Consider the following 11,256-nt stretch of genomic DNA (forward strand, 5'->3'; position numbering starts at 1 on the left):
TGGGGCTTTGTTTCAGCTGTATGGCCTTAGGCAAGTTAGTTGGCCAGTCTGAGCCCCAGGTACCTCTCCACAAAAAGGGGGGATGGTGATGATAAGAATACCTACCTCATGGGACTACCGAATTGACACATAACCTTAACCGTCACAGTCAGTGTTACTCTTGCCTAATGCCTACCACAACAGTCAGATAGTAGATATCTTTTCTGTTGTCATTAATGTGAAATGTCGGATAATGAGACAGTCACGAGGTGTAGGTGTACTACCATTATTACTTAGGTGCTAGGCGCCAGCAAAGGGAACCCTGGTGGCGCAAACAGTTCAGGGTTCGGCCTCTAACCAAAAGGTTGGTGGCTGAAACTCACCCTGAGGCTCCAGAAACACCTGGAGGTCGGCTTTCATATAGAAAACTCTAGGGGGCGTTCCACTCTGACACATAGGCTCACTAGGCCTCAACACAACTGGGCACCTAAGAACAAAGGTGCTGTCACAGGAATGGAAAAAGAAAAGGCTGGACAATGGTTGAAATAGTATGTGGTGTCTGGGGTACATGGACCTCCAAACCACGCCCCTTGAGCACCCAGGGCCTTTGGAGGGTGAGGATCTAGCACCTTCTAGATCTTGGAGGAAGGCAGGTGCTTGGGGCTGGTTTCTACCCATGACAGTATGGATGGGAAATGGGTCTTCAGGTGGCAGCTTCCTCCCAAGCTGAGGAAGAGAGATGAAGAGGGCAGTTACTAGGGCCCGAGAAGCAAAGCTAATAACTTAATCCTCCCGCCTTTGTGAACTGTCCTGTGATCATCCTAGAATTTTCACGGAAAGATTCCTGCACTCTTTTACCCAAGTGTTTATGGAGTGTCTGCTAGACACATGGTACTGTGCGCCAGCTGGTGAGACTGTCTTCAACAAAACACTTCATCCCTGACCTTCTGGAGCTCCCATTCAGCTCGGGGCAGATATAGAAGACATCATTGGAGATGGTGAGAAGGAAACTCTGGAAATGCGAGAAGTGTGGTCGAAGTAGGCGTCCTGAGGAGTTAACTTGTGAGCTGAGCCCAGGCTGAGGAGGACCAGCCGCTGAAGAGTCCAGAGAAGGCACACGCCAGGCAGAGGGAACAAGAGCACAGGGCCGGAGGCAGAAGCAAGTGTGGACTGAAAAGGAGTCACAAATTGGTGAAGTCTGAGATGTGTAATCAGGTGGAAAAGTGAAGGTGAAGATGAAAATTGAAGGCAAGAAGAAAACCACAAGGGCTTGCTGGCCTGACCCTGGCATCTGTTCACTTCCCCTTACCTACCTCTGCTTGTCAGTTTCTTTCCTTGACTTGTAAATCTCCGTGAAAGAGGTCTGGCTAAGATCGTTTCTAACTCAGGTGTCTGCAAAACCCAAGCAGCTCTATCTACAAATAGGGCCTGGGATATAAGCTCCTTGGAGACCAGGACTACATTCTGGACATGAGCCTTGATGGCCCACCTGTCCCCAGGTTAACTGGTGACAGAGGCAGTGTGGTTCAGGTGTTCGTGACAACCGTGCTCTGAAGATGGAGCCTGGGTCTGAGTCCTGGCTCTGCCATGTCCCGTGTGATCAGGATGCAAGCCTCAGTGTGCCTCTCTGGACCTGATTCTTCATGTAGAAAATGAGGATGCAACAGTATCTCCTCCTACTTTATAGGGCTGTCGTGAGGCTGGAAGGATTTACTGTGTGTAGTGCACTTAGTAAGAGACCTGGTGTATAGTAAATCCTCTATAAACGTTAGCTTTTTAAGAAGTAAGCTTTAACAGCCTGCTTATTGCTAGTGATCTAAAAAGGGCAGAAAGTTCCCACAAAGCCTTTCTGCCCAGCGCCTCCTCCAGCACCTCCTGTGGAATGGTGCTCGGATTTTGCCTGCTTCTTAGAAACCCACAAATGTCTAGAAAAGAAAATCAGTATGTCATGTCCTTATTTTAAGCTCAAATTTATTCAGCTGAAAGTTCATTAAAATATGTGGCGATTTTTAATCCAGGTAAGTCCTTTGAGCAAATCCAAGTTAGGGTGATGAGGAGGCTGCAGCCGCTTCAGGAAAGGATGGGCAGTCTTTGGAAGAGCAAACTGGCTGCTGGGGAAGGTGTCCTTCAGGTGCAGCGTCCACAGCTGAGCTCCAGGCACGGTTCACTTACAGAAAGATGAATTTAAAAAAATTCAAAATCACTTTTGCCAGAATATCTGGTGTCCCATCCTTCTTTTCTTTTTGTGCTTTAGGGACAGGGTTCAAAGACTAAATTGGTTCTACTCCTCAGATTGGAGTAACTACCTAATCCAAGGACAATTTAGCAGATTTTTTTTTTAAAGGAAACAGGCATCTTATACAGGGGTAAAGGATTGACTTATTTTTTCACAAAATATTTACTGTAAATCCTAATTTCCATGCCTATGGTTGGGAGCACTGGTAGCGTAGTGCCTAAGGCACTTGACTGCTAACCAGAAGGCTGGCGGTTCAAACCCACCAGCCACTCCTCAGAAGGTTGGGCAATCTACTTCCATGGTGGTACCACCTTGGAAACCCAAGAAAGGGTTGCTATGAGTCAGGTCTGACTCAGTGGCACATAACAACATGCCTATGGTTACGATACCATTTAGTATTAGTGCAGGGTGTATCTTGAGTCAATCTCTTTTGAGATATAAAGGAGATTAAATACGTGAACACAGGAGAGATGGGGTAAGACAGATGCCGAGGCACATGGAGATCTCCAAGGAGCCAGGAAGCAGAAGCTGAAGGGATAAGGACCTTCCTCCAGAGCTGACACAGGCAGAAAGCTTTCCCCCAGAGCTCTGAATCCAGACTGCTGGTCTCCTAAACTGTGAGAAAATGTGTGTTTATTGAACCACGCACTTGTGGTATTTGTTATAGCAGCACTCGATAACCAAGACAACAGGTTTACAAAAATTCTACTGGGCCTCCGAAACAAGACTTCTTTTCTAAAACGTGCTCCAGTCCATGGACAGGGTACAGATGCAGTATAATTTTTTTCTTCTTACACTGATGATCTTTAATAAAATTTTACAGCACCAAATACAATTATTTTAAAAGGACATGACATCACTACTGCATACAGAAAACCTCATTCAGTGGTCATAAATAGGAGGATAATGACAACTAGATAGTTATTAAATTCTAGCTAGATTCCCTTTCCTGCGGAAGGCAGGATTTTAAACAAGACCCGAGTATAACTCACCTCATTTCACTGTTACTTGATGAATCAGGTGGGAGGGGTCTCTGTGTTAGCTTATGTGTCTGCTGTAACAATTACTACAAACCGTGGCCTAAAATCAGAAATGTGTTCTCTTACAGTTCTGGAGGCCAGAAGTCTGAAATCAAGGGCTTGGCTGGGTTGAGCTCTCTAAAGAAGAACCCTGCTCCATGTTTCTCCCCTAGCTTCTGGTGGCTTCTGACAGTAATGCGGTATCATTTTGATAATACCTTTCAAAATGCTTACTTAGTATCCTAAACAAGGCTGAGCTGGCCCTTCCTTAACCAGTGACCCCAGTACGCCTTTCTTCATAAAATGAGATCTCTCTAATGGGTAAGTGGAGGTGACTTTTTTGTTTATAAGCAGAAAAAAGCCAAAGAAAGCTGAAAGGCTCTTCCACTTGTAGGTCCTACACCACCACCTTGCAAGGATTTTGTAAGAGAAAGGAAGTCACTTTAGTCCAGGGTTTAACCCTGGCACTGCTGACATTTTGGGCTGGGTAACGTCTTAGCTGTAGGAGCTTTTTCTGTGCACTGCAGGCTTAGCAACATTCCTGGCCTCCACCCACTAGATGCCAGTACCCCCCACCCCCAAGCTGGGACAACTAAAAATGTCTCCAGACATTGCCAAGTGTCCCAAGTGTTCCCCTGTGGCAGAACTGCCCCTGGCTGAAAATCACTACTCTAGATAAAACCCAGGTACTATCTGCTCTGAAGAAATAAAGACTCTAGAGATCCCCTTTTATTTCCCCCTCCTCTAGAAGGGCTCTTTCGTATCTTACTGGAAGCAGCTGAAATTTTGTACCACAGGGAGTGAATTCATAAAGATGACAATGTATTGGTCAAATTCAGCAGTGGAACATTTTATCTATAATAATGATTTAAAACAACAACAAAAAATCAGAATGGATTCTGAAATCACAGGCAGTGAATTTTAGTGTCTTCAGAGAAGAACACGGACTCTGGAATTTGCTTAGTTTGTGCCCAAGTAGCCTCCTCTGAGTACCCCTCTGTAATCTCTGGATCGCACACTTGCCCTCCACATTGGTGAGATTTCTGCCCTCTCAAGGGAACGAGCCCACTGGTCAAATTAATTTATGAGGTAAAGTGGATTTCTGCAATAAGAAAGAATATTCTCACTACTGGATTCCCCCCCCCCCACACACACACACTTTCATGAGAAGAAGCATACTTTACTTAAAACTAAGACCCACACTTAATATTTTCTCCATGAGAGCTGCTTGCCTTGGAGGAGTCATGGCGACTCCATGTGTGCAGAGCAGAACCGCTACACAGGGTTTTCCAGGCTGTTTCCTTCTGGCAGCAGATTGCCAGGCCTGTCTTCCGAGGTGCCCCTGGGAATGTTTGAACCTCTAAACTTCTGGTTAGGAGTCAACTGTTCAACTGTCTGTGCTATCCAGAGACTCCTAATATTTTCTCCTTAATTATATCTGTTAAATACAGAAGTCAAATTTTATCACCAATCAAGTTTGTACCTATGATAAGAACTAACCCAAAACTATGATTTGAAAGATATTTAAATTACTACATTAAACAACTTTACATTTTAAAACTTTATTGATTTACCACCTGATTAAAGCATGGGATATCTGAACAGTATTATACATAATATTTTTACATAGAAAACTTTACATAGCATTTCATATTATATAATTCTGCTTATTCTTTCAAAAATGTATACATCCATTGGGCAAGGAATGCTTTTCATTAAATTACCAATATTAAATGCACTTAATTATCATGTATAGATTAAACCAAAGTAGCTATTAACTAACTTTTAGGCATATTAAGGAGGTGAAACATACATTTTGCACATAAAGAAATATTTGATGCAAATATGCAGATAAAATTTTTTAAAAATTAGAACTGAGAAAAACTACACCTTTGATAAGTGTCTGTAATCTTTTTTTTTTTTTTCTTGAGAGCAAGGATTTCCAGATATATTCGTTCTTTAAAATATTCAGCTTTGGTTTATTTTTCTTTCCAACTTCCAAGCTGCTGTTAACAAAACTCCAAGAACTTCCTATGAGTTCAAGCCATGTCTAACACAAATATTAACACAGAATTCAGAAAATGCAGTATCAAGGAGCCAGCTTCCATTTAAACCAGTATCATATCTGCATCATAACAACAAGCATGTGACTGAGATGTAATTCTTCATTTGTCAGCAGGTTCCTTTAGTAACCATGACGACTATGGAATGTATAGCTATAATCACAAAACCACCACAAAATTGAGTTTTGTTTCTCCATTTTGTATAAAAATCACCTGTCAGAGGAAAACATTTTGTTTCCAGATATTATTATACAATTTCCATAATACACGTTTCTTTGGTTGTATGTAGGAAGCAACAGGGAAAAGGTGTATTTGACTCTAAAGATGCGAATTAGAAAGAAAACGTCCCACTCATCATTTGTTGTTAAGATGCCAAAGCTGGTGATTTTCCCTAATTGACAATGAAGAAAAGCAGAAATTGTTCAAAGCAACAGTACTGTAACAAATAAAACTTCTCTAGATACCCAGCACATATAATCAGCACTTAAAGCATTCTGAGAAATAAGGCCTTATAAAAAGCTTCACACTCCTCCATAACTTTGTGAAATAAACGGTGCCTGGCCTGGTGCCCTGGAGTCACACACACCCTTTTCACTAGTGTTTGAGTGGCACAAGCCATATATACCATGAGAAAGAACAGATTTATCCACAAAAAAGAATTTTAGCTGAATGGCTTATTACTGGAGTGATGGGATTTCCTCTGCCCGTCACTGTCTACTGACAAGAAAATTACTGAAATGGTTTTACATCTAGTTTTTAAAAGGTCCACTGCTGGTACAAGTCACATTCAGAAATTTAAAGTGTTCAAAAGACAAAGTGAAAAAGAAATCCAAACCTGAACATTCCAACAAGTAATAAAATGCTCTTCCACATTTGCTACCCCATTAGAGGAGGCAAAAATGACAAGAGAAGGTAGGAACACATGGAAGTCTTAGAGTCACATTAGATGGAGAAAGTGGCACATAAGAACCTTGGAAGGAAAGAAAAACACCTCCAATCAAGGGATGCAGCTGTACTGTATGGAGGATGTAAATATGAATAAACACGTGTTCGACATTTACACCTTCAGTACAAATATTGGTTATCATTGAGGTGTGACAAGCTCCACAGTACCAGGGAGCGCATCTTAGAACGTGGGTTTCACGTTGCAACGTGAAGATGTAACGGCTACCAGGACAAGCCAGTCAAATGTGCTAATGTCTACCATTCAGAATAGGATACTCTCCCGTAGTCCCTGCCTGATAAATCGTACAGCCTCTTCTCTAATGTAGGTAAGCAATATAAAAACTTAAACCTGGTCTTTTTTCTTTGGTAGAGAAATTAAAACACTGTTTGGGAAAGAAGAAAGTAGACAAGAGTACGGTGGCCAAAACCAAAAAATTCTCAAGGCTGTTAAAAACAAAAACAAAAAACTGAAAAATCAGTCTCTGAGTAAGCACCAGAAATCCTCCTCTATAAAGAAAAGCTACCCAAGTTACAGATAGATTCCCACACTTGTAACTTCTAAGGCACCAGAGTTGACATCAATACAACCCAATTGACAGGACTACAGGGTGTAGGTAGAAGTTTGAATGTTTTGATAACTCTGTAATACTTTTTCTAACTTTCCCTGCTGCGCCCAGAGCAGTGGATGGGAGAGCAGAGGTTGAGCACGTGGTTCTTTTTCTCGCTGACTCAGAATAAACTAAGCTTCCAAATACACTGTTTGTAGGTTCCAGGCTGAATCTGCATAAGCCCACTTTTACACAAGCTGCATCAGAATTCAGTCCTGCTGCAGTTAAGATTATTGCACCGTCATTAACATAATGAGGACCCCAGAATCTAATCTTCTAAAAAAACGCAGCTCCCAGGCTCAAATTAACGGAAGCTTTGGGTACATGCCACCTCCTGCCATTGTCATGTCAGCTGTGCTGGCCCCACAACAGCACAGGCTTGTTCTAGTTCAACACATGACACTTGGCTGGGGATGTCCATGGGAGCACGCCTCCTCACGCACAGTTACTGTCCCTCTGTCTCGAGGGCCTTTAGTGGGACGTGCAAACCAGTGCTATCCACAATCAGTATACTCACGATTCTGAGGTAAAAATAAGAAGGTCTTACTCAAATATAAATTAATTCTGCTTAAATTACTACTTCATTTTCATTACTACTTCATATATTAGATTTCAGAGTATGTGAGATGGACAACGTATTCTGAAATTTTAATTTAATACCCATCCACATATACTTAAAGAAGGCTAATCATCTTCATTAAACTGTTTTCCTTACAGATTTTTCTCCCTAGATTACTAAAACAGGAAAAGCCAGGAGGCACTACATTTTTTTTTTTAAATCTTGCAAGCTTTTATTTCTAATTTAATTACTAAACTCTGCCTTCAATCAAATCTTCAATAATATCATTTTGTAAAATACTTAAAAAACCACTCAGACATTAAACACAAAAAACAACCCTTCTTTGCCTAACTTTCCCCAAACTGATCTAACTACAGCTGACTCACAATGGACAAAAACACTCAAACTTTCCTAACACACGCAAACAACAACAAAAAACCCAGCATATTTTTGGTGGCAGTTAGCCATTACAAGAAATTTTATTAACATACTCTCTGATAATCATGAACCTAACAGCTATGTTCAGTATCCTCAAGGAGAGTGATTTCTTCTGACAAAACATTTACAACCAATCATGGGACTCCTAGAAAATGACAGCATCTGCAAGGGCAGATTCGACAGACAATTCAATCAGCAGAGCAGACTGACAGAGATGCAACTGACACCCCACCTGCTGTGCTAACTGGTACCCAACAGTTTCATGAGATACCATCACACCTTAGGCAGAGACTTTGATGGGGTCAGCGCAGAGGTCATCCTTATCCAGACCATTCTGAGATCCAAGATGCTGACTCCTTGTTTCCGTGACCTGACACGTGATGAGATATGTCTGTCAGAGGTGGCATGAGGAACATCCTGCAGAGCTGCAGCCGTGGCTCGCAGGGGCCAGTGCTACCACGCTGGCGACAGCATCCCTGGGACCTGTGATGGCTCTTCTGGAATCCATATCTTATACACAACACCTATCCGTAAGAAGAACTTTCGCAGAACAGCTCGAAGCTCAGGAATCAGGTCAAACTGCATAATTTCACATAAGTAGGGATAGTACGTCGAAGCATGTGCTTTAAACTTGAGGTGGGAGAGAAGCAGAGACATCAAATTAGACATGGGACCATTTTTTAAAATACTCATTTCACCCTGGAACTTCTTACAATATTGGTCCTTTTTCTTGTGATTAGAGAGTTGGTACCAAAACACATGCAAATTAACTATATTTATTAAATAAATGATGCAGGGTTAGCCTTGCCACCCAAAGTCAAGTTCCCAGGCCTATATCGGTGTTTCACAATCTCAACCCCCTCTCCTAGAAAACAGTCACTTCAAACTCTGTTTAAAAAGCCACCCCCTCACAAAAAGCCAATACAAATTTTATGCTCTAGTGCAAGCACCAGAGAGTTCACTTGTTTATACCTTTTCATCGTTTATTTTGAGGGTTTTTGTTAGAAGTAGCAAAAGGAGACTTGTCCAGGCCTCCCGATGGCTTTCAGAGTTCACTGTGATGAAGTAGGCGAGAGCTTCACTGCAAACGCTAGAAGGGTCAGGGAGAGGGAGACACACAAACACCAATAAACATCTCACAGTCAGTGGGGAACTTTTATTCTTGCAATGAGTGTTGACTGAATACTTACTCCAGCTGCATCACCTTAGGCAAATAGCTGAGCCTGTTTCTTCAGCTGTAAAATGGGGATAAATAACTGCACCAATCTCAAGGGGTTGTTGTGAATATTAGAATAAATTTGCTAAGTTTTAGCTCAGGCCTAGCACAAGCTAAGGGTTCAGTCAGTATTTGCGGAATTCAGTGTCTTTAGCTTACGTGAAAAGCAGCCAACTCAAATGCATTTCTTCCTTACTACCTCCCTCTTTCACTATCACACACAACTGCCATTTTCACAAAACACGTTATGTTGGCTATGGGGTCCAAGATGGTGAAGTCAAATGGCTCATTATGTCTCCCTTACAATAAAGAATAAATAAAACAAGTGAATCAGATATAGACAACAACTATGGAACCCTGAACACAAACTGGAAGGCTGAAGAACCAGACTGAGTGCTAAGTGGAAGAGACTGCACAAATACAGAAGAAAAGGAGAATTACAGATCATTGGTGCTTGCCAGCCAGACCTGCCCAGTGCAGCCATATTGAGACAAAGCAAACTGTGCTTCCAGCTGAAACCGCCATCATCTGATGCTGGCACGCAGAAGCACCCCAGCACCTATGTCCACAGCCAGGCAGGAGTGCTCCCCATCCAGTGAAAGCTGAGTGCCCTTATTGTGCCCCCAATCTCCTGTGCCAGAGACCTGTAGATCTGTGATGCTCCCACACCTCCTCATTCACTTGTCTTCCCTGTGGACTGGTAGCATCCACTGCTCCTTGCACCAGAGGCCCAAGGATTGGAGGCACATGCTCCCCTGCCCAGCCACACATGCCAGGGACTCCTGGACCAGCAATGATGCCCCTGCTTCCTTTGACCAGCCACCCCGGCTAGTAGCCTGTGGATGGGAGGCTGCAGTCCTCCACTTAGCCTCCTGTGCCAGAGGCCCATGGACTACTGTTACTTGCTAATACTCCCAGCCACCCATGTCGGGGGCCTGCAGACCAGTGGCACTTGACCCTCTACCCAGCCACCTCTGGGAACCTGCTAACCTACCCAGCCAACTGCACTGGGGACCTGAGGACTGGCAGCTCCCCCTTCTCTGCCTAGACACCTGTTCTGGGGATCCACAGACCCTTCCTTGCACTGCACTCTTGTAGACCAAGGGTGCACTCTTCAAGTGTGCATCTGTGGACTAGCGGCAGCTCCCTGCTTCATCCCCTATGCTGCCCTGACTGCCTGGGACTAGCAGTGTGACTTCCAGTGCCACCCACCTGGTGACCAGTGACCTGTGCATCTTGCCAAACAACAAGCAGGAGACCACAGTGCCCACATCTAATGTCCACCCAGTTGCAACAGCACACATTCCACACCCAAAGAGTAACTGCCAGCTGTCTGAAACCACTTGATACCTCACCATCTACTGAGCTGCCAATTCGCTCAAGCACAGCAGGCACACCCCATGCATTGGGCTAGCACTTCCTGAGAGCGGATACAGGGATGTTCTCCCTGATCTCTAATGAACACACTCCCTCCTAGCCCCAAAGGTAATGCTTGGTGACAACAAACAATAACAAATCATATGAAGAAACAAGGTAAGATGGCTCAAACAAGTGAGCAAAATAAAGGGGCAGAAAACCTTCCCGGAGAAAAAAAGGTGGCAGAACTACCTGATAAGGAATTTAAAAGACTTATATATAGGATCTCGAAAAAGATCAGAAAAGAGATCAAAGAAAACACAGGCAAACCTTAGAAGATTTCAGGAGAACAATACAAGAACAAAATGACAAAATAAATTAAGACGATTAGAAACCATACACCAACAATTAGAATTCCAGAAGATTAACAATAAAATATCAGAAATAGGTAACTCAATGGAAGTAGAATTGGATTAATGGAAGAAAGAATCAGCAAAGTAGCAGACAAATCCCTTGATATTAATGTGTTTAAGGAATAATCAGAAAAAAGAAGAAAACCTAAGACTTAGTGGCACACTATCAAGAGGTACAATTTACATGTGATTGGAATTCCAGAACAGGAGGAGATAAAATAAAAAAGAACACAAAAAGAATTTTTTTTCTTTTTATTTTAATGCATTTTACCAAAATATAATTTATGTACAGTGAAATACACAAAACTAAAGTGACGTGGGTCAATGCTTTTTTTTTTTTTTTTTTTGCAGTGTTCCCTCCCCTCTCACCCCTGGCAACCAACAAAGTTTCCCTCCATATATAAACCTTTCCTTAACCCTCCAT

General features: G+C 42.7%; 1 protein-coding gene across 1 annotated transcript in view; it reads right to left on the minus strand.

The window, feature by feature from the left end:
* Positions 1 to 8,300: 8,300 nt before the first annotated feature.
* Positions 8,301 to 11,256, minus strand: part of ARFGEF2 (ADP ribosylation factor guanine nucleotide exchange factor 2) — a 125,907-nt gene continuing 122,951 nt past the window's right edge. Inside the window, exons 38-39 of the mRNA XM_007938332.2 lie at positions 8,820 to 8,937; positions 8,301 to 8,477 (exon numbers count right to left, since the gene is read on the minus strand). Of these exons, the coding sequence (XP_007936523.1) occupies positions 8,301 to 8,477; positions 8,820 to 8,937 (295 nt within the window). The remainder of the gene's footprint in view (positions 8,478 to 8,819; positions 8,938 to 11,256) is intronic.

This window comes from Orycteropus afer, unplaced genomic scaffold (assembly GCF_000298275.1).
Source record: "Orycteropus afer afer isolate SDZICR_OR568_19922 unplaced genomic scaffold, OryAfe1.0 scaffold00049, whole genome shotgun sequence".
Classification (NCBI taxonomy): domain Eukaryota; kingdom Metazoa; phylum Chordata; class Mammalia; order Tubulidentata; family Orycteropodidae; genus Orycteropus; species Orycteropus afer.